Source organism: Ornithorhynchus anatinus, chromosome X1 (assembly GCF_004115215.2).
Source record: "Ornithorhynchus anatinus isolate Pmale09 chromosome X1, mOrnAna1.pri.v4, whole genome shotgun sequence".
NCBI lineage: Eukaryota > Metazoa > Chordata > Mammalia > Monotremata > Ornithorhynchidae > Ornithorhynchus > Ornithorhynchus anatinus.
The window spans coordinates 84,776,133-84,799,393 of NC_041749.1; the positions used below are offsets into that span (position 1 = coordinate 84,776,133).

The 23,261-nt window shown below is 52.1% G+C and overlaps 1 protein-coding gene across 1 annotated transcript in view; it reads right to left on the bottom strand.

Annotated features, from left to right (window-relative positions):
- Window positions 1-23,261, bottom strand: part of BSN (bassoon presynaptic cytomatrix protein) — a 229,720-nt gene that overhangs the window by 11,742 nt on the left and 194,717 nt on the right. The window contains exons 5-10 of the mRNA XM_029051105.2: window positions 17,616-19,860; window positions 16,369-17,231; window positions 14,102-14,198; window positions 9,955-10,095; window positions 2,204-2,258; window positions 1,023-1,120 (exon numbers count right to left, since the gene is read on the bottom strand). Coding sequence (XP_028906938.2) covers window positions 2,218-2,258; window positions 9,955-10,095; window positions 14,102-14,198; window positions 16,369-17,231; window positions 17,616-19,860 — 3,387 coding nt within the window. The 3' untranslated portion in view covers window positions 1,023-1,120; window positions 2,204-2,217. The remainder of the gene's footprint in view (window positions 1-1,022; window positions 1,121-2,203; window positions 2,259-9,954; window positions 10,096-14,101; window positions 14,199-16,368; window positions 17,232-17,615; window positions 19,861-23,261) is intronic.

Consider the following 23,261-nt stretch of genomic DNA (forward strand, 5'->3'; position numbering starts at 1 on the left):
ATGCTCTCTCTTCCAAAACTTGACTCCCTTGGGATCAAAGATGGGTGGAGGGAGGGGAAGGCGATACGTAATTTCACTTGCAGAAACCCTGCCTGTACCCATCCTGCCTAGTTGAAAGGAGGCTGGCAATCCTACCCTTTCAGCCTCAGTAAGTAGATTCCTACTCAGGGGCTTTCGATCTTTTAGGAAGACAAGAGAACTCTCCAGATGGGCACATGTAGGAAAGGGAAAGGCAACCCTAAAGTGAAACCTTTCCATTTGCTTTTTAAGAAACCATTTAGAGGCTGGAATCATTTGTTTCTAGCCCATTGGCTTCCCCTACGAGGCCTGAGATGGCTGGGGGGGGGGGGGGGATTAGGAAAGGTGGGGGAAGGGGGATAGGGAAGGGGAGGGGAGGGGGAGAGGAGGCTTTCGATGCGGCCCTTTGACCACAGATGCTACTGCTCTCATTGGTTATCCTGTCTCCTAAAATGTGATGCTCCCCCTAGACATTTCAGTCACCTGAACGATCCGTCAGCAATTCCCTTCTGAGTTTCTTGGTTATACTCCACTGACTAACTACTGAATCCTCCAACACATTCTCCCTCCTAGCTTCTTCTTCATCAGGGCTCACAAGCTGGCACGTTGATATGAAGCGAAGGAGTGAAGCCCCCTCCGGACTCAATCTGCAAGAGAACAGTCTGACTCCTGCTACGGGAAGATAACCACGATCTCAGAATGGAGGACGGAACAGGCTGAGACTCTGCGGCCCTCAAACACTCTAGCACACATCCTCATCCACATAATTAAAGTCCCTATGCGCCAACGTTTGGGGGCAATCTGAGGAGCATGTGTCTAATCAAAGTCTTTTCCTTACCAGTTCTAACAGTTTTAATTCCATGAATGCAGAACCTCTGGCAAATGAAAAAAGGGCCTAAAGAAGGGCCTGTAAGATACTTACTGTTCCAACCAGTGACCCAAGTTGCTTGCAGCTGCCCCGGTTCTCCCCCACAATACTAAACTGTACGAAGTAGGATACTCACTGTTATACCCAGAGTCTTAAGCTGCGGGTTGAATCTTATTAAATTCTTCATAGGTTTTTCCATGTCAGTGACTCTATTTCCGTGCACTTCCCAAACTCCTGAGGGAGAATTAGAGTGGGAGGCAGCAGGGGAGGATCCGGAAGGAAGGAAGGGACCAGGAAGTCATAATGGAAAAGCAGTCAGGTAAATGGAGGCAGGGGGACAGAGATGGGAGGAGGAGAAGGGAAGGGAAGAAAAGATATGAGAGGAGAAGGGGAGAGAGAACATATTAGAATAACTAGAGCTTAGGTGACATCAATAATAACTACACCCCCAGAGGGTGACCTGACCAGGCAGCCTGGAGATCCAAAGGTTATCCTCAGATTTGAAGGAGGAAGGAGTTTAGTTTTTTTTTTTTTTTCCTAGCTTGACCCAGGCCTTATTTGATAGAGGCCCAAAATTCCCAGGACATTTATGAAAAAATCAACGAAGGAGTAAGCACTAGATGACGTATGGACAACCTCTGTCCAAGGGCACGTGAGAACTGTGAGCCCCACGTGGGACAACCTGATTCCCCTATGTCTACCCCAGCGCTTAGAACAGTGCTCGGCACATAGTAAGCGCTTAACAAATACCAACATTATTAAGATAGTGTGTCAGGCTATGCTGGCTGGCCCAGTAGCCTCTGGCCACAGCAGGGGCAGTGATGTCTGCTTCCTGTCTTCAGTAACATTTTGGTTTGGAACGCCGACTCTGGAGAGCCATGTCCCCAATCAGGGCAATCCCAGTAGGTCTTTCTTGGCTGCCTTTAGCGCCTTCAGTGGTGGGGTGTTTCAGGGGGTGGGACCTGGGATGGCAATATGGTAGCAGGAGGGAAGCAGGATGTCACAAGGACTCAATGAGGACCCTCCAGTGGGGTCCCGGAACTCTTCTTCTCCCTACAGGGATCCACTGTCCACTGCACGGTAAACCACTCTTTTCGGAGGGACAGCAGGTCAATTGATCTGGGAATTGATAATACCCAGTTTGTGATCCTGGATGCTTCGGGTCAAAATCACCCATAAGAACTTGGGAAAGATCTTGTTTAGACTCAGAAAGAGGAGCGAGAGATAGGAGAAAGGAGGGCAGTTTCCCCATGTAAAGCAATAGGAATATTCTATCCCACATATGATTAAATGGCTTTTCATATGGGTTTGACTCACTCTGTGGAGCTGGTTCACCAGAACGAGGAAAATTTCTTGCCAAAAGCAGACACAGCTGTGGAATGAAAAGAGAAAAGAGACATCAGTAACAGGAGGCCAGGCTTCCTTGGGCTATCTGAGGGTCTTTTCACATGTAAGGGGAAGTGCTTCAACAGAAATGGGTGGACTTGAAGTGGCTTGGGGCTGGCTATCAGTCACTCAATCAATCAGTGGTATTTACTGAGTGCTTACTGTGTGCCGAGCACCATACTAAGTGCTTGGGAGCATACAAACAGAGTTGGTGGATACAGTCTCTGCCCACAAGGAGCTTACAGTCTAGGTGAGGCAGCCATTAAGATAAATTCCAGATAGATACATATCCTTATTCTCTGCCATTTCCCTCAACTTCGGTGGGTAGAGTGTCAAAGTGCCTAAGTGGTGTAGACCCAAATGCCTAGGTGACACAGAAAGGAGGACAAATAGGATGGGGGAAATGAGGGATAAGTCCGGGAAGGCCTCTCGCAGGAGATATAATTTTAGAATGGCTTTGAAGGCAGGGAGAGTGGTGGTCTGTCACATATGAAGGGGGAGAGTTCTAGACCAGAGGGAGGACGTGGACAAGGGGCTCGCGGTGAGACACACGAGATCGAAGTACGGCGAGTAGGTTGGCATTAAAAGAGCAAAGCGGGCGGGGTGGGTCGTAGGAGGAAATCAGTGCAGTAAGGAAGGAGGAGGAGAGATGACTGAGTGCCTTAAAGCCGACGGTAAGGAACTTCTGTTTAATGAGGAGAAGGATGGGCAACCCCTGGAGGTTTCTGAGGAGCGGACCTGGGAAAACAGCAAAGTTCCCATAACCAGGAAAGCTAAACTGATTTCAGGGGGCTGAAAGGTAACAGATGTAGGTCCCAGGTCAAACGGAGACAATGAAATGACGTTGACTGGGCTCCAGCTTAAGGGCTCAGAAAGAGCCACAACCCACCCCAACCCTCCTGCCTCTGAGCAGAGCAAAGAGGGAATGTTCAAGGACTTCTCTCCAACCAGTAAAGACAGGCTCTGGGTAGTGGAAAGGGGGCGGCTTACTACCCGCTATTCACCAAGTTGAGCACATAAGGATGACAGCCCAAAGGATTAGTGAAGTCCTCTAGCCCCAAGTCTCAGAGCTTCTTCTGTTTCAGTTGTGACTTTGACAACACTGTTAGAGACTGACTGAGAAGCCCTGTGGTCTAGTGGATAGAGCACGGGACTGGGAGTCAAAAGGGTGTGGGGTCTAATCCCAGCTCTGCCATTTGTCTGCGGTGTGACCTCCTCTGGGCCTCAGTTCCCTCATCTGTAAAATGGGGATTGAGACTGGGGGCCCCATGTGGGACAGGGGCTGTGTCCAACCCGATTTGCTTGTATCCACCCCAGCGCTTAGTACAGTGCCTGGCACATAGTTAAGCGCTTAAAAAAACCCATAATACTAATAAAGCACTTAACAAATTTCATTTAAAAAAAGAAAAAAAGAAATGAGAGGCTGCCCCCAGCTGGAGGAAAGAGGCAGAGACCAAATTTACTAGAAAAGATGAGAATCCGGGGCTGAATCAATCACTCAAGCAATGGTATTTATTGAGCACTTACTGTGTACTGAGCACTCTACTAAGCACTTGGAAGAGCATAATACAACAGAGTTGGTAGACACATCCCCTGCCCACAACAAGCTTACAGTCTAGAGGACTAAAAAGGCCTCTTGAACTCAGCTGAGCGTAACCTTCTCAGACGTGACACTTAAGACTTTCGTGCTTTTTTCCCTGGGACAGAGTCCAATGAGAAAATGCTACGCTTCTGATCTGCCTGACTGTGTCTATTGACTTACATGTGAGAAACCAAATTTAGAGCTGTACGCCTGACTGAAAAGGCATTCTCGGTATCTAGCACTAAGGTCCCAGGACTCTTATGGCTTTCTCTGAGAAGCACTGCTGGGGACTTCTAATCAACAATCAGTGGTATTTATTGAGCGCTTACGGTGTACAGAAGACTGTTCTAAGCGCTTTGGCGAGTACGATGCAACAGAGTTAGTAGGCATGTTCCTCGTCCACAACGAGCTTCCAGTCTAGAGGGAAAACCTTCTTAATTCCCTGTCAGGGAACTGAGCCCCTGTCTCCCCCGAGACAGGCTGGGATCCTCACTACTACGCTAACGAAGGCTGGGGAGAGCTGAGGGGAAAGACACAGCGCACGGGGCAGAAAACCCACAACCTCCAGCCCCGATTATGGCTGTCCACTCTCTGCACTTCCTCCACTTCCACCTTCGGGTGTGGAGGGAGAGGAGAGATGAGGGAGGTGATAGGCGGGCCTGGGCACTCTGACCAATCCTCCTATCATTTCCTTTTTGATTCCATGAAGCGACGCTTCCCTTCTCCACCCTTTCTGCTGCCCAATTTCTCTGATGATGACGATGATGACGATGCTGACAAGGCACCCTGTCTCTCTATTAGCATCTTTCATCTTGGGGAGCGCATATTTACGCTTGCTCGGGAGTCCTCACGGTAAATATGGAGACCCTGGAAGCCAGAGAAATGAAACGATTTTCCTATATGCACAAAACAATTTCGCATGGACAAGGAAGCCAAGTCTCTCTGTCCGCTCGGCCTGGTGTTAAACCATTAGGGAACCTTTCCCCTCCGACTCATAGTCTTTCTCTTTAGAATAGTTATCCCTTGGAAAGCTCTGTGTCGGTCAGACATTGGCATCCAAAGCAGAGCTGAAAGTTGGATTTATTATCCCTTCTTTCAATCCCCAAGGAACCACTTTGTTGTAGATTTCACAGGCATTATTCATTTTTATGATTTATAAGAGTGTACCCATCGATTTGATAAAACCCCTAGATAAATGTGCATGTTCCAGACAACAACCCGCAGTAAGACACCACCAAATCCAAACTGTTTAAGAGCAACGCCGTGTTGTCAAGAGTTTCTGAATTAGTGGAGAAAATGGGGATAGTTATGAGGCTCCCTTACTTGAGGGTCCTATGTCACCTTCTTATCACAATGAATCACCGCCGAAATAATGCTCAATAAAACCCACCATTGTTACTGTTTCACTTTATAAAATAAGATCATTGCCAGAAAGAAATCTCTGGGCCTAAGCCACTGCAGCCAAATAACCCTTGTCAAAAGTGATAAAAGCCCTGGCTAGACTCAGACACTGAAAATGAGACTGGGGGACACAGGGAGACAATGAGCCAATTCCCGAAGACATGACAGAGTCTGCTCAGAATGCAATAGGGTGGAAAATGGCTGAACCATCAAACCGTCCACCCCCCGGCGTTTTCCCCTATTTCCCCAGCCCCAGCCACCTCTAACACCCAGCTCCTTCTGGACTTGATATAACACCCACCCACCCACCCAACCCCACACTGAACTGGCCAGGTCCAACTCAATCATTACTCCTGCCCCCCTCCTTCTCAGATACACTAGTAATTTAATCAGAAATCATTTCACTGTACACATTCTGTGTTGGGGGTGGGAGACGCTCACCCTGAACCTCTGACTACCGCAGTACCCCAACATGAGGCTTTTTGGGTGTGGGTGCCCGTGAATCCATGCTAGTAGCCCAGTTGGCCCACTCAGAAATATAGCTCTCCATTTTCCATCTTTGGAACCTGGATCTGTCTCTGATTTAAGGTTAAGCCCCTGGTTATTACCGTTCTTTTTACACTTGCCATTTTCCCTCCTACCACAACAGAATTACAATTTTCACCGAACTGAGAGGGGAGCTGTCGTTTTCATTTTCATTCCGCATACGGGAATGGAAACCGCCACGAGCCGACCCGGATGCTTGGGAAGGCTACGGTAAGATGAGAAAACTCCGTGACTTCCCCAACCTTGAACGTCCAGTGCTCCGTGCTCCGTCTTCTGAGATCTTGAAAAAGAGAGCCACCGAAATGGGGGGGGGGGGGGGGGGGGGGGGGGGGGAGGCCGGCTCGGTCATTATTTTGAGAAGCAGCGTGGCTCAATGGAAAGAGCCCGGGCTTGGGAGTCAGAGGTCATGAGTTCGAATCCCAGCTCTGCCACTCGTCAGCTGTGTGACTGTGGGCAAGTCACTTAACTTCTCTGTGCCTCAGTTACCTCATCTGTAAAATGGGGATTAACTGTGAGCCTCACGCGGGACCAACCTGATTACCCTGTATCGACCCCAGCGCTGAGAACGGTGCTCGGCACATAGTGAGCGCTTAACAAATACCAACACTATTGTTATTACTGTTTTGGATCTCTTCCCAAATTGACTATTACTCTCGCTGGAAATCGTTTCATCGGAATCTCCTATTTTCTGAGTGGGAGAAACCCGGACGGCGGGGACGAGCGCATTTTTAGATCCGGCCAGTGATTTTTGGGGTTGTTTTTTTTTTAACTTCGCAGAGAGAGCCTAGAGCCTCAGACACATCTCCTACCTTGAGCAGGCCGTGACCTGAGTTTCTGCAACCGCCTCAAACCTGTGTCGTCCGACTTTCCATTAAACCGCCAGAGGGCAGAGCGAGACTCACGTTGACGCTGCTCACGGTGACCATCTCCCGCCCTGTCTCCGCGGCAGAGACGTTCAGTGGTCATTCGTTTATTCCTAATATTCATCCCTAACGTATACGAACAGCCCTCAGCTACTGATGGCTGTCCCCCCCCCCCTCCCCTCCCCGCTCTGCCACTTGTCTGCTGTGTGACCGTGGGCAAGTCACTTCACTTCTCTGGGCCTCAGTGACCTCATCTGGAAAATGGGGATGAAGACTGTGAGCCTCATGTGGGACCACCTGATGACCCTGTATCTACCCCAGCGCTCAGAACAGGGCTCTGCACATAGTAAGCGCTTAACAAATACCAACACTATTATTATTATTATCCCTCCTTTTTTACCCCCCCAGCCTGAAATACCCCTCCCCTCAAAAAACTTCTAAACAAGTACAGGCACTACCAGCTTCTTTCCGTCCTACCTCGTCTTCTACTCTCTGGACTCTTCCCCTGATCACCTCCTTCACTGGAGAGGCCCTCTGCACCACTCTCCAGAACTCATGCAGGGCCTTTTCCCCCACCCCTCAATTTCCTTTCCCTGTATCCCGGCCCCGCCACTCGCCTGCTGTGTGACTCGGGGCAGGTCGCAACTTCTCTGCGCCTCGGTTTCCTCACCTGCAAAATGGGGACGGACTGCCCGTTCCCTCTTCCCGTTGGCCTGTGAGCCCCACGAGGGACAGGGGCCGTGACTGATCTGATCGTATTATACCTGCGCCGACAGTGTAGCACAGTGGTTTTTTTTTTAATGGTATTTGTTAAGTCTTTACTATGTGCCAAGCACTGTACTGAGTGCTGGGGTACAAGCTAATCAGGTTGGACGCAGTCCCTCAACCACATAGGGCTCACAGTCTGAATCTCCATTTGACAGATGAGGTAACTGAGTCACAGAGAAGTTAAGTGAATTGCCCAAGGTCACACAGCAACGAGTCTATTCATTCATTCGATCTTATTTACTGAGTGCTTACTGTGTGCGGAGAACTGTACTAAGCTCTTGGGACAGTACGACACAACAATAAACACATCTCCTGCACACAACGAGCTTACAGGGAGGGGGGAGGCAGGCATTGATATAAATAAATACATTACGGATATGTACATAAGTGCCGTGGGGCTGGGAGGGGGAAGAATAGAGGGAGCAAGTCAGGGCAATGCAGAAGGGAGTGGGAGAAGAGGAAAGGGAGGAGGCTTAGTCAGGGAAGGCTTCCTGGAGGAGATGTGTCCTCAGTAAGGCTTCGAAGAGGCGGGAGAGTAATTGTCTGGCGGACTTGAGGAGAGAGGGCGTTCCAGGCCAGAGGCAGGACACGGCGAGGGGTCGGTGGTGAGATAGGCGAGATCGAGGCACAGTGAGAAGGTCAGCATTAGAGGAGTGAATTGTGCGGGCTGGGTTGTAATAATAGGAGAGTAGTGAGGCGAGGTAGGAAGGGGCAAGGTGATGGAGTGCTTTAAAGCCAAAGGTGAGGGGTTTTTGTTGGATGTGGAGGCGGAAGGGCAACCGCTGGAGTTTTCTGAGGAGTGGGGTGACATGTCCTGAATGTTTTTGTAGAAAAATGATCTGGGCAGGAGAGTGAAGTATGGACTGGAGTGGGGAGAGGCAGGAGGCTGGGAGGTCGGCAAGGAGGCGGATACAGTAATCTAAGTAGGATAGGATGAGTGACTGTATTAACATGATAGCAGTTTGATGTTGTGAAGGTGGGACCGACGGGACTTAGCGATGGATTGGATACGTGGGTTGAATGAGAGAGAGGAGTCGAGGATAACCCCAAGGTGACGGGCTTGGGAGACAGGAAAGATGGTGGTGCCGCCCACAGTGACGGGCAAGTGAAGGGGAGGACAGGGTTTGGGTGGGAAGATAAGGAGCTCTGTTTCGGACATGTTAAGCTTGAGGTGATGGGAGGGCATCCAAGCAGAGATGTCTTGAAGGCAAGAGGAGATGCGAGACTGCGGAGAGGGAGAGAGATGGGGGCGGAGCTGGGATCAGAACCCAGGTCCTTGTGACTCCCGGGCCGGGCCGTGCTCTAGCCGCTGGGCCATGCTGCTTGGCGCATTCTAAATGCTTAATCAACACCATATACCATTATACTTCCTTTTCCTTTCTTGCATGCTCTTATCTATTCACTTAGAAAGAGCCTTAAGGTTCACAGTTTTTACAGCCGCTCTGTGTATATACAACAGGCAGCCTCCTTCAGGGAAAATCCATCATGCAGCGGGGCTCCACAAAAATGTTAATTGCCATTCACCGGCTTCAGCTCTCCACAGCCCGCCACCCTTCGCTCAATCCAAGACTTTAGCTGCTACCGCTTTTGACAGCTCCCTCTTCATCTGGCCTGGAAGCTATGAACGGAGGACTCCGGGCCGCTTCCTTTCTTTTTGGCTCTTACCTCCACATTATTTCTACCACCTTCTGTTTTCCATTCAGAGCTTTAATAATGAGCCATCGCCGTCCTGAGGGTCAGAGAGGGAGACGTGCCTCTCCCTGCCATTGCGGTCAAGATCCAAACCTCGGCCGCCCCGGGCCGGACCTGTAAGGGTCGGACTGCTTTCTTCTCAGCTAACAGCTCTACAGCTAACAGCTGCAACGACAGCTAACAACAGCCCTACAGTCGCTATGGTCACTGTGCAATCACACCTAGGGTGGCCAGACATCTCGTCTTACATGAGATCTCCCGGTTTTCAGCCGGTCTGGCCTCGTCCGGTACTGTCGCGGCACCGGTTGTTATTATTTCTGGTATTTTCATTCAGAACGCCCAGCCTCCCTCGGCCTCAGCTCCCGCCCTCAAGTCCCATGGTACGGAAGCGGCGTCTGGGTTGACAGGGACCGGGGGCTCTGTAACAGGGGGAGGGGTTTCAGAGATCCACCCCGGGTGATGGACTCTAGGTTCTGTGGACTTTCGCTAAGAACCATTTCCTGCATCCTTTTGACACCGTTTCGTCTGTTGTCTCCAGGCTGGCAAAGGGGCGCCTATTATTCTCGAGTGCCATCAGTGGCCACCCGCATGACACTGTGGAAGTCAGAGCATTCTGAATCCGCCGCGTCTCGGTCCGGGTTTCACACTGGGACGGTAGAGCTAAGTAGGACGTCAGATGATCAAACGTTTTCCGAGCCACTGGGGTAAATGTGTTGAAGATCCAAGAACTAGCGCCCGATAAATGGGAGAATACGGTCCCCTTTCTCCCCAGAGGAATGGAAATTTGCACAGCTTCTGTCCGGCACACAGGGAGTTTGCGTGGTGCCTACCTTCAGTCAGTTTGCCTGCTTGCTCTGCTGCTCCTCCAGGAAGTATCTTGGAGAACACACTCTCTCCGTCAACTCCGGGCTGGCCGGTGGGGGCTCCAGAAGCTGGTGGAACGCCTCCAGGCTTCTGACCCACTTTTATGCCTGCGGGAAGAAAGTCAACGATTCTAATGATGTAAATTTGACCGTCGCCTTTTGGTCGACGGACAGAAGGAAAACAGCAACTAAGGCAGGCAGTTAGCCTGTCTACCCAAGGTGACTGAGCTTTCCCTTAAAAACAATAGATAGGCCTGCTCTTGCCACGATTTCATCATCAATCAACCAGTCGATGGTATTCATTAAGCGCTGACTTGTGTGCCGAACACTGTACTGAGCTCTTGAGAGAGCATTCTTTCATTCAATCGTATTTACTGAGCGCTTACTGTGTGCAGAGCACTGCACTAAGCGCTTGGAAAGTACGATTTGGCAACGGAGAGAGACCATCCCTACCCAGCAACGGGCTCACGGTCTACGATACAACAGAGTTGGTAGACACATTCCCTGCTTGCAACAAGTTTACAGTCTTGAAGGGGAGAGAGACATTAACATAAATCAATAAATTATGGATATGAAATTATGGATTCCATACAGGGCAAGCCACACACGGCCTTGCATACGATGCTCACATTGGGAGAGCCAAGATGTGGAGGAGGAAAAAAACCACCCGTGCCACCTTTCAGCCCACCCCAGATACAGTACAGCGCTCTGCACCTAGTAAGGGCTCAAGAAATACGATCGCATGAACACAGAATGGACAAGTCAACGCACTGACTTGTGTGACAGAGGATATTTCGGATTTTGCCCCTCTGTGAATCCTGTCCCTCCTCTCTTCTGCTGGCTTGGAAGACCTCAGTGGAACCCCCAGATTTCAAGTAGATCGGTGACAGGGCTGAGAGCTGCAAAATACGCAGCACCCCAGATATCAGCTGCCAAGTGTTCAAAGCCCTGGACCGATCAGGAGGGACGCAAGGGGAAGCTCTACCTTGGACCGGCTGTTTTCGTCTCCACAAGCCCAGATGCTTGATCTCAAGACCAACTGGGCTGGCCTACAATAAACCTCCAGGGTTGCCAATCCCCGGCCTTGAGGGTGGAAAAAGTAATCCACAAATGTGCCATTTGCTAACCCATGGGGGGAGTAATAGGAGTAATTGTATTGATTATGAGCCCTTTTCAGCTGCGTAGTTTATCTCGTGTTGGGATAGAACGTATAGCTATACTTTCCAAAATTGCGATTCTAAGTGTTTGTTTCAGGCCCCGAGTGTCTTTCACTGATCAAGAAGGAGAAACGGTAATACTGACGGGTCAGATTTCGCCCCCTGGTTAGAGGTTGGATCACCTCAACTCTGCTGAAGAATGCCTATAAAGACTTAGACGGTAGTTGGTGGGGCACTGTACACCAGCTCTGGGGATGGTGCTAAGCTGTTCGGTGATCCCCCCGAGAAGCAACATGGCCTAGTGGAAAGAGACTGGGCCCGGGAGTCGAAGGACCTGGGTTCTAATCCTGTCTCTGCCAACTGCTTGCTGGGTGACCTCGGGCAAGTCACTTTTAACTTCTCTGTGCCTCGATTTCCTCAACTGTAAAATGGGGATTAAGTGCCTGTTTTCCCTCCTGCTTAGACCGAGAGCCCCAAGTTGGGGCAGAGACTGTGACTGACCTAATTAACTTGTACCGATCCCAGAACTTAGAACAGTGTTTGCCGTATAGCAAGTGCGTAACAGATACCACAAAAAAAGAAAAAAGAAAACCCCCAAAAACCCCTTGCCCGAGGTGCCTTCCGGGGTGACATAGAGCCATACTGGGGAGTGGGTATAAAAGTCTTTCAGTGATTCCGATGTCACAGCAGTCACCGTTTCTCCACTCCGCTTTCAGCCTCCTCAAGTGGAGCCACAAGAAGCGGCGTGAAAAGAGTCTGGGCTCGGGAGTCAGAGGTCATGGGTTCTAATCCCTGCTCCGCCACTTGTCAGCCGTGTGATTAACTTTTCTGTGCCTCAGTGACCTCATCTGTGAAATGGGGACTAAGACCGTGAGCCCCACTGGGACAACCTGATCACCTTGTATTCCCCCCAGTGCTTAGAACAGTGCTTTGCACCTAATAAGTGCTTAACAAATACCTCATCATCGATTAGACTGTAAGCCCGTCAAACGGCAGGGACTGTCTCTATCTGTTGCCGACTTGTTCATTCCAAGCGCTTAGTACAGTGCTCTGCACATAGTAAGCGCTCAGTAAATACTACTGAATGAATCAACACGTCTCTTCAAAAAGGCACAACGGGTGGGGGGAGCACAGAGATGATGATGGCGCAAACATTTCCCATCGAGGGAGTGGTTCTTTGCCCGAGGGAGGTGTATGTTGCTTCATGGAAGAAGGTGGAGGGAGCTTGCCTTTTTGTCCACAGTTCCCAAGCACGCTTTGCAGTGAGCTGGGGAACTCTCCTGAATGGGAAGGGTTAGACGGCCTTTCATTTACGCCTTTGCACAGGGGGAGAACGGGCTGTTTTAAGTCCACGAAGGGAGACCTAAGTGGACTTAAGTGGCAGGGAGGGAAGAAGGCCAAGTGCCACTCGAGGATATCACACTACTTCCTGGTCCAGGGCACGCTCTGAAGGGCACCGAATCGGTAGCGTACGCCGGGATGATCCAGGACGAGTCAGCGTGGTTCCCGGTGACTTGCTCCCTCTGTGATATTTCTTCACAGGGGTTCAGAGTCAAACTGGAGAGGATAGAGTAGCCAGCATTGTCACCCACTGCTAGTCTGAGTGATTCTCTATTTGGAAGGAGGCACGTAGCCCCTTCAAACAGACAATGGAAGAGGACGTGGAGCGAGTTCGCTTTTTCCCCGGGTTCCCGAGGGAGAGTTGCTGCTCAAATGGGAGAAGAGGGTCCGGTGTTATTTTGAAATCACCCAATTAGAGACCAAGATGACAGGAGACAGAACAGCTCTGTATCCATGTTTTATAGCTAAATATCCTGAGTTGACAGCAACATGGCAAAACATAGAAGATCAGAAGTAGGCCATTATGAAAAGAAATCTGATTACTGAAATGGACATATTTTCATCCAGGCGGAGGGGGATGGTGGGGCAGAAATGCAATTTGTTGGCCTGGATAACCTGCTTTGGATGACGAAAACTTGGTCCTTGACTCGGAGTGATTTTGAAGGTCCTTCAACATGCCACAGTCCATCTCTCTGACAAAGATTCCCATTATTATTACAGTTTTAAAAATTATGATTATTATTACTATTCTTGATAACCACCTAACCCGAGATTTATACACGTGAGCAGCATCTTGCTTCTGCCTCGAAAACAGAGGTTTCAAGTGGATTTACACCTGGAATCCAAAGACTCTGGATCTTTTCGAACAAGGTAAGCTGCCGGCCGGTTTCCCAACCCCACCTTCGAAGAGGCACTGTCTTGTGAATCCAAATGCAAATCCATCTGTAGAGCAGACGGTTACTGTTGGATCTAAATCCCGGGAAGGATAAATAGGAGAGACGCCGTCATTTGAATGGAGTCACTTTGTCAGTGTAGGCACTCCTCGACTAGACAGAAGAGGTTTATCAGTATGCGTCTTGGAATTATGAAATTCTTGAGCTGGAAGAGACCTCGAGAGGTCACCTAGCCCACCCCTCTGCTTTTAAGAGTCTGACCAGCTGCGGAATGCAACATGAAAATTACTCCGTTTATGCATCTTATGCTATTTTAGCCACAGTGCTCCTTCGCTGACTCACGGTCAGCTCGCTAAGACCCCCTAAGGTCTTTTGTTAGCAGTAGCTGCACTTGGCAAGTCCTTCCTCATCTTGTATTTGTGCAGTTAATATGCCAAGACAGGATAAAGTTTATTGTCATCCTCCCTGTGCCTTCTCTGACAAGAGAGACTTAGCTCCATCGTTGGAAGGATTCTCATCTGCTCGGAGCTGATAGGAGTTTGACAATGTCCCCATAAAAATCATCCAGCCAAGGTCTGAGAGTAAATCACCGTCTGCCCGCTCGCCGTTCAACCTGAGGGACTGATAAAAAGGTGGCTGGCAACTTGGTCGGTGAGAAAGGGCTCTGCCTGCCTAGGTGGGTTCTATGACGGTCTGGGATAATCAAGACCAGCTGATACTAACCTGTTCCTGCAGGTCCCTGGGGTTGCATCTGGGGCGGTCTCCCCTGCTGTGGCACTTTTGCTGTTGGTTTGGAGCTCTCCGTTTGCTCGGCTTTGGGCTGCAATAACAAAAGGGACATTTAGCCAGCATGGGGCAATCGGATCCAGCCGCCCCGCCCCCCCCGCCGGCGAGGTCGGGGCTGACCACGGAGCCCACGGTAAAAGCAGAGTGAGTGATCGCAAGAGCCTGGTGTCTCTGCTCCACACCCCCGAAAACACAAACTTGGCGTTGGAAGGAAACACAGACAAAGGAGGGCAAGTTCGACGATCAAATCCCTGAAGCGCGCCTGAGAAATCCTTCCACAACATGGTCACGGAGCACCTCCGTGAGCGCAACTTCCCCGGATGGCAATCTGAGTTCCGCCCCCGAGGGAACATGGGTGTGCTTACCCTGCCCCCCCATTCCTTTCTGGCCATAGATGGACGCGGGAAGTGGCTGTCTGGAAAAAGCCAAGGGACCATGGGTTGGTCGGGCAAAGCCGGAACAGTGCCGGGGTGGCTCTGCGGTTCGCCGGGGATGGCCAGTTAAGGGATCCGTAGGAGGGGGCATGGGAGAAGCACCCAAACAGCAAGGTCCCTGCATGTAAGAATGCCCCCTACCTCTTTGCAAGACTGGCCTGGAGAGTCGGAGAACACTTCCCTAAGACAACCGAGTCCCTGCTGCAGAGCCCAACGAGGGAGTCCGACAGACTCCCATGTTGAGGGGCCAAAGGATTCAGGTGGACCTGTAGGGGCAGAGGAACCTCCTGTCCAACCCAGTACTCTTCCGATTTCAGGCACGAGTTTCAGGATCCTATTTGGAAACCGGGGCGCTGTCTGTGTGCTGAAGCCAGGCACAGTGCGGGGATGAATCCTGCAGGCCGGGCCGTTCGCCGTGGGGGAAGGCTAGAGGCGATGAATAGGTTGAGGATTAGTGGTGGGCGGGGAGGGGCTGAGGGAGTCACCAGGAACACCAACCCATTCAGCCCTTCTCCCAGTGAGTGGAGGATGCTGTGTGTGTGCACCAGCCCAGTCCCTGCCCTGGCCTATCTTGATCCAGCTCTGCCCGGCCTAGCCCTGCAAAATAGAGATGGAGTCGGTTTAGAAAGCTTCCACTGGGCAAGAGGTCACACCTCCATGACTCCTCCCTACAGATACTTGGTTCTTACAGCAGCTATAGATTTCCCTGGATTTTTGAGTTCACTGGGTGTGAGTAACGTGTCTGGTGTCCTGGGTGTTGGAGAACACGTTCCCTGCTCCGGGATGGGCTGCGTCGGTCCCATGGCGGAGGTAGCAATTTGAGGATCAATCGGTCGCGTTCACCGAGCGCTTACCGAGTGCACTGTGCTAAGCGCTTGAGAGGGTGCGATTCAATAGAGTGGGTAGGTACCTTCCCTGCCCACAAGGAGATTACAGTCTAGAGTGGGAGACAGGCATTAACAGAAATGAATAATTTACAGATGCGTAAGCAAGTGCCCTGGGGCTGAGTGGGGTGAATACCAAATACCCAAAGGGTGGAGATCCAAGTGCGGAGGATCCCGGGTTCCTGATGTTTATATGAGTTGGGGAGGAGATTGGGAGTGGGAACGGTGATAGTGGGGAATGGGGAATGTCAGAGAGACAGCAGTAGAACCAGGAAAATCTGCCACCTTCTCCTCCTCAGATTGCAGAAAACTCTGAGAATCCAGGAACTCTTCCTAAACTGCTGCCTCTGCCCCAGTAGTAGGAATAGCATTTATTAAGAACTCACTGTGTGCGGAGAACTGTACTAAACACCGAGAGAGAATACGCGGGTGGAAATCAGACACGGTCCCCGTCCCTCCGAAGGCTCGCAATCTAAGGCTACGAGGGGGGAGAAGGGCCCGGAGACACAGACGCAGACTCAGGGGGCATGATGAAACATCAGAAGAGCAGAATTTCAGGCTCCTCGTGCCTTAGGGTCCAAGGCACCAGCAGCCACCGTGCTTCCCGAGGCCCTGCGGGGGCTTCATGCCACGCCCCGGGACGATCCCGCGGCAGGAGCAGATCCCACAGTCGGACCTCGTAGAGCGCCGCGGGGCCAAACGCAGGCGGGCGGCTCCCCTCAGCCGAGTACGTCGCGCGGGCTCAGTGGACATTAGCCCCCATCGTCCTCGCTTACCTGGGTCTCCCGGCCGGAGCTTGGGCTGCTGCGTCTCCAAGTCACCCGGGCAGCCGAACAGGTCCTGTGGAGAATCAAGGAAGTGACGGAAACCCCGCGCCTGTCCTTACCGGTCCTGTTTGCGGAGCCCCCGCTTGAGGATGGTGGCTCGGTTGCGGTTTCCCCGTCTGCTGGGTCTGGCCGGCCTGTGGCTGCTGCGTCCGTGAAGATGGCTGCCCCTGCAGCACCTGCTGCTGGGTCCTAGCTTGGGATGGCGGCTGCTGCGGCTGCTGCGGCTGCTGCTGCTGCTGCTGCTGAAGCGGTTGCTGGCCGTGGCCGGTCTGCTGCTGCTGCTGCCTTGCCGTCTGCTGCTGTGGTCTGGCTAACTGCTGCTGCTGTTGTGGCGGCTGCTGCGGCCCTGGCTGCTGCTGCCTCGCTTGCTGCTGCTGTGGGTGATGGGGCGGGGGCTCTTGCTTTTGCTGTTGAGCCGGGGCCCCCTGCGGCATTTGCCTCGGTGGTTTCTTGGACTCTGAGGAATGGTGGTAAGCGGACGGATGGCGGGATTGCGGAGCGTACTCCGAGGCGCCGGAGGGATAACCGGGCTGTGCCCTCGGGTCCCCCGGTTGGGCCTTCTTCTGAGAAGTTGGTTGCGAGTGTGGGCGGGGCTCGTGGCGCCCCTGATCTCGGGGGTATTGCTTCGATGACCTCCGGGGCGGCTCTTCGCTCGGGTGGCGGGAAGAGGGGGGCGCTGAGGAGTGTCTGCCATAGTCCCCGTGGTGCCTGTGTTCTTTGGAAGAAGGATGACGCGCCTGAGGGCCGTCGTCATGCTGCCACATATCCTCTTCCGGAGGTTCGTCGTAATCGTGGTAGGTGTGTTTGACCGGGGGCCGTTTCTGGGCCGAAGAGGAGTGGCCGCCGTGGTGCCTTAACCTCTCCGAACGAGCTTCCCGCGGTTTATCAAACCAATCTGTCTCCTCCTGACCCAAATGATAAGCTTCAGAAACCAAAAACAGATCACAGTCAATCTCTCGCTCGGGCATCGTGAACGGAGGCCAGGCTGAAGCCATGCAATGAAATAAAAGAAGGCAAGCAGCTTACCACACGCGGAAAGAAAAATTACAGCACCGATTCGAGACCCGTCCCCCTCTCCCCCCGACCCCAAAGACAGGAAGGAAGGGAAGTGAATATATCACCGTATCGGACAGAGACGGGGCATCGGCAGTAAGGAGGCAAAACCGGAGCATGCGAACACGGAACAACCGAAGCCAACAGCGGGACCAGATACGGGCACGGGGCAAGCAAATGCGGGTCGCATGTCGTCTCTGCACGGGAAAAGCTTGAACATGCGCTGTCATAAATCACCAGAGATAGCCGTTACCTTCGCTGTCTGAAACCACACAGTGTGAATCATCCATGATGTAACCTTCTTCGTGTTTATAAGAATGGTTCCTTGGCACATCTTTTATGTGTTCTTGAACGTCAGGCAGCGAGTGGCTGGAGCAGAACTGCGAACAGCTCTCCCCGGTACTCTGAGGGAGGGGTCCCCCTGAAGAACGGGAAACACCCACTGACCTTCCTAAAGGACTGATGGGGCTTTCCTCCTCAGAGGCTTGCGTGCGAATCGGGGGGCGGCCCCGGCTTTGAGACATGCTCAGGGAAGAAGGCTTTGAGCTCACTTTCTGAGATCTCTCCATGCTCTCCCTGTCCCTGTCCCTGTCCCTGTCCCTGTCCCTCTCCCTCTCTCTCTCCCTTTCATAGGACTTGCTTCGACTGCTCACGTCATGGCTCGATGACTTGTCTCCGCCATAACCGGAGGACAACCTGGACCTGCTGCTGCTGCTGCTGTACGCTCTGTCATCTTCCTCCATATCCCTGCCGGACCCAACCCCGTAGTACTTCTGCTGCTCATACACATTTTTCTTGAGGCCGTAGGTGATCTCATCTTGAAACTTCTTTCCCCTGGAGGACACGCTGCCGCTGACCGCGGTCGTGGTGGGATAAGAAGCCAGATCGGACTCGACATCTTTAGCTTCTTCTATGGGAGAGAACTTGGAGATTTTCTGCTCCATGCCCTGCTTCCTGTGTTTGCTGCGCTTTGACGATACCACAGCCGGGGCCAGGTTTTTAGATGGATGCTTCTGCGCTCCCATGACTGACCCGTGTTTCTCGGCCCTAGGGGCGTGCCTGTACTCATTCTCCCCGTAGTAATAAGCGCTTCCTCCACCGCTCCCGGACATCCTCCCGTTGCTTTCCGAGCCCCGGTGGTAGCTGCCCTTCCCTCGATGGTCGGAGCCGTGGTGGTCATAGAGGTCTTCTTCGGATTCTTCTTCTCCTTTGGAGTAGCAGCAGGGCATGCTCAACCCCTCCGGGTCCATCAGGTCAGCCTTCTCCTTGCTGTGACGGCCACTGCCGCTTTGCGACTGCGGCTCCGGCTTCTGGCTCTCTGTTCCGGAGCTCTCCTTTGTCAGCTCGCTGATGTCCTCGATCATCACGTAGTTGCGGGGAATATTCTGCTCCAGATTGGTATAGAGCGATTCCGAAGAATAGCCGGCCGAGGGACCCTGGCTCACGCCGCTCCTGTCGCCTGGCCTCGAGTCTGATGCCTTATACTGGTCATAGCTGCTGGTCGCCGCAGGAGGAGTACTGTATGCGGGCTCTGAAGTCGCTGAGGAAATCACCACGGTGGGATTGGCAATCACTTCATAATTGGTAGGGACCTTCTGCTCTAAGTCCGCTAAGGACGTCTGCCTTGGTTTCTGATGGGAAGTATGACTGTCATCCTGGGCTGGAAAGAGAGCGTTCTGAGCCGGCGGGCCAGGAATTTGGTTTGGATATGTCGTCTGGGGTTGGTAGTGATTGGAAGGCCGAAATCCCTGATGGCTCTGCATGCCAAGTTCCGACTGGAATCCTGCGCTCTGAGGGAAGCCGTGAGCTTGGTATGTACCCTGGGCGGGATAGGTAGGCCCATGGTTGGCCTGGAAGCCATTCTGAGCTGGCCCGGTGCTGGCAACGGGGTACTGGGGAGCCTGGAAACGGTTGGCTTGGAAAGGGGCAGTGCCCGGGGGAGCCGCCTGCCCAGGAGGGTACTGATATGGCGTATAGGAAGAGGCCGACGTATACTGAGTGGCTGAAAAGTCAGAATATTGGTTTGCTGGGGCAGTACTCGGTCTCGTGAGGAGGCTGCCGCTCTCGTAGTTGGAAAGGCGCAAATTGTTGAGTTCGCTATCAGACATGTAATCCCGATTCTCTCCGAGGCATCTCAAATAGGGGTAATCGCGGGTTCCTCTGTCTTTGAGCAGAGATTCTTTCCTTTGGGTGATCCCCAATTCCAGATACTTCAACTTGGCATCAATTTCCTTCTCTTCTTCATCCAGCTCGGCCTGCTTCTTGCGTAGCTTGGTGGACTCGTGCTCCACTAGCTTCAGGTCCCGATCCAGCTCCTTGAGAAGACTGGCCTTGGTCACCTGAATAGTCGGCACTCCTATTCCCTTCTGGATGAGGCTTGGCAAGTACATCTGGGAATGGGCCTGGCTGGGAAGAGGAAGGTGAGGTTCTTCGGGAGGGGGGCTGGGCAGGGTTCGCTTTACCTTCCGGACGAGGGTGTTAGACTGCAAAGTAGAAATCTACGAGACAAAGGAAGCATTCGTTACACTCAGGGAGAGTGCTGTGTCCGGAACAAAACGACCAAGAATACGTGTCCGTAACCTTGGAGGGGCCCAGGGAGGCCTGTTGTTGGGAACATGAGAGTAAACCAGTAAACTATTATTCTCCAGGTATTACTGTGCAGACCTGTATTTCCGGGTGGAATTCAGGCTTAGGCTGACCCCCCGAGACCAACGATACGTGCGCTGAGTTAAAAAAAAAAAAAAAAGCCCTTACAGACTTTATTTGGTCATCTCAGGAATGTATGAACAGTTAGCGCTATCCCCGAAACAAATCGTCCAGCTAAGGCCGTTATCCTCCCGGGGGATTCGAATAAATGGTTCCGGGTAAATAGGCAGGGCCCAACGGGATCAGATAGGATCCCAAGTGTGGCTCCACTGCCGGCTGTTGAAAGGTGAGGATGGGGATGAGGCATATGAGGCATCTGCATGATTTCTCTCCCACATGGAACCCAGAGGAAATGTCACCACATTTACCAACTCCAAAAATGAAAGGGGAAAATCGGGACCGTTCAAAGTATGATGACAACTTGTTGTTTCCTATTCTCCCGCTGGCAGGGACTCTTGGCCAGAATTCTCTTGGACCGCACTTGCTTCATAATATTGTCAATGCCACCAGCGTCAGAGTTTGGATTCAGCTCACAGTGAGTTAAGCTGTGATATTATTTTGGGGCAAATCACATTCAAGGTGGTTGTTTTAGGCTGCCTGTCGAGCTTTAAGCAATAACGGGAGTGGCTCTGCTGTCCTTTTTTTTTTTTTTGTCTTGTACTTGGGCCCAGGAGTCATGAAATTACGGAGGCTTAAATTAAATAGAACTAAAAAAATTGCCTCAAGGCAGAGAACCCTGAGGTTCTCCGCCCGTCGGTAGACACTCAGTAGGCTTTTACTAAAGCAGCGAGTACCGCAGCGATCAACGGATATTCGGCCGTGATTTAGCAACCTCCACCTTGGGTTGGATGTTCTGAAAAACCAGACTCAGCGAGACGGGAATGTGATCGATAAGGCTCCAGCTTGAACTTAGTGACGTGTATCTGGGGCTCACTGATACACGTGTAAACGCTACAGGAACCAGGCTGACGAGGCCGCTCCAAGGTTTAGGAAGTCAGAGCGAGAAGTCGGAGTCACGCCGGCAAGAGCGGGCAATCATTCCAAATCTGTGGCAGCCCCTAACCAAGACGGCCGAAACAGGGATGCCCGCTATCCTAGAACACAGCTCTGACACTGGCAACCTATCATTCGCCCTGTGTCTGAAGCCTGCAACCCGGGTATCGCCCTTGATTATTCACGTCGCTCTGCTGGCACATCCACTCTACCGCCCAAACCTGCCAATTTTGCCTTGAAAACATTCTGAGGAGCCACGGCTTCCTCTCCACTCATACAGCCACTACCCTGATTCAAGCACTCATCATAGTATGATTGGACTATTGTATCATCAGGCCCCCTCGCTGGTCTTCCTGCTTCCACCCCCTTCCCCCTTAATTCCACACTCCTCGCTGCTGCCCAGATCATCTTCCTGAAATGCCGCTCATCACTTAATCAATCGTGTTTACTGTACTGCACTGTACTTAGCGTTTGGGAGAGTACAATCTAGCAGTATAAGAGACTTTCCCTGCCCACACCGAGCACTCGGCAAACGTCCCCCTTTTCCTCAAAAACCTCCAGTGTTTCTCGTCTCCCTCTGCATCAAGCAAAGCCTCTCTTTACCACTGACTTCGAGGCTCTCTACCGGCTCTCTCCTACCTTATCAGCTCTGCTCATCCTCCACTTCCCCGATCACATTCTTCGCTTCTCTCAAGCCCACCTCCTGGCTGGACCTACTCCCGATCTTTCCCACTTATCTGCCAGACCTCAGTCCTCCCCCACCTTCAAACCCCTCTTAAAATCCAAAGTCTTCCAATAAGCCATCCCTGACTATTCTTATTCTTATCAAGGCTTCAGCCCCCTATTGCCCTTCCGTATTTAGTTATGTCCATCCTCGGCACTGTGTACACACCACGTTTACTTCCACAGTTGCCTCGCTTTTTCGCACACTTTTCCCAATCCCCCAACAGGGGAGGGGGCTGTTATGCAGGGGATTAAATCTGGCAATAGGGGAGCAGATGAAAAAAGAGAAGAAAATAGAGGAATAAAGGAGGGAAGACGGAAGAGAAAGGTAAGAGGACACTAGAGGTTGCACTCCTTATCTCTCACGCACTCTCCCAAATGCTGCATACGGTAAGCACTCAAGACCGTAAGCTCCTCCCTCTAGACTGGCAGCTCCTTGTGGGCAGGGAATGCGTCTGTTACGTCGTCGTGTGGTACTCTCCCAAGCGCTCAGTACAATGCCCTGCACAAAGTAAGCAGTCGATAAATATGACTGACTGATGAATTTTGGTAACTCCCTTCCCACCCACCCCTACCTTCCTTCTCCTCTTCCTACACTGAAGAGGGTCAGTTCTTGGCCCTCTTCTGTTCTCCATTTACACTCACTCCCTCGGTGAACTCATCCGCTCTCACGGCTTTGACTACCATCTCTACGCAGATGACACGCAGATCTACATCTCCGCCCCTGTCCTCTCCCCCTCCCTTCAGGCTCGCATCTCCTCCTGACTCCGGGACGTCTCCACCTGGATGTCGGCCCGCCACCTAAAACTCAACATGAGCAAGACTGAGCTCCTCATCTTCCCTCCCAAACCCGGTCCGCTCCCAGACTTCTCTATCACCGTGGATGGCACGACCATCCTTCCCGGCCCGCAGGCCCGCAATCTCGGTGTCATCCTTGCCTCGTCCCTCTCGTTCACCCCACACATCCTATCCGTTACCAAGACCTGCCGGTTTCACCTCTACAATATCGCCAAGATCCGCCCTTTCCTCTCCACCCAGACGGCTACCTTACTATTACGGGCTCTCGTTATATCCCGGCTAGACTACTGTGTCAGCCTTCTCTCTGACCTCCCTTCCTCCTCTCTCGCCCCGCTCCGGTCTATTCTTCACTCCGCTGCCCGGCTCATCTTCCTGCAGAAACGATCTGGGCATGTCACTCCCCTTCTTAAACAACTCCAGTGGTTGCCTATCGACCTCCGCTCCAAACAAAAACTCCTCACTCTAGGCTTCAAGGCTCTCCATCACCTTGCCCCTTCCTACCTCTCCTCCCTTCTCTCTTTCTACCGCCCACCCCGCACGCTCCGCTCCTCTGCCGCCCACCTCCTCACCGTCCCTCGGTCTCGCCTATCCCGCCGTCGACCCCTGGGCCGCGTCCTCCCGCGGTCCCGGAACGCCCTCCCTCCTCACCTCCGCCAAACTGATTCTCTTTCCCTCTTCGAAACCTTACTTAAAAATCACCTCCTCCAAGAGGCGTTCCCAGACTGAGCTCCTCTTCCCC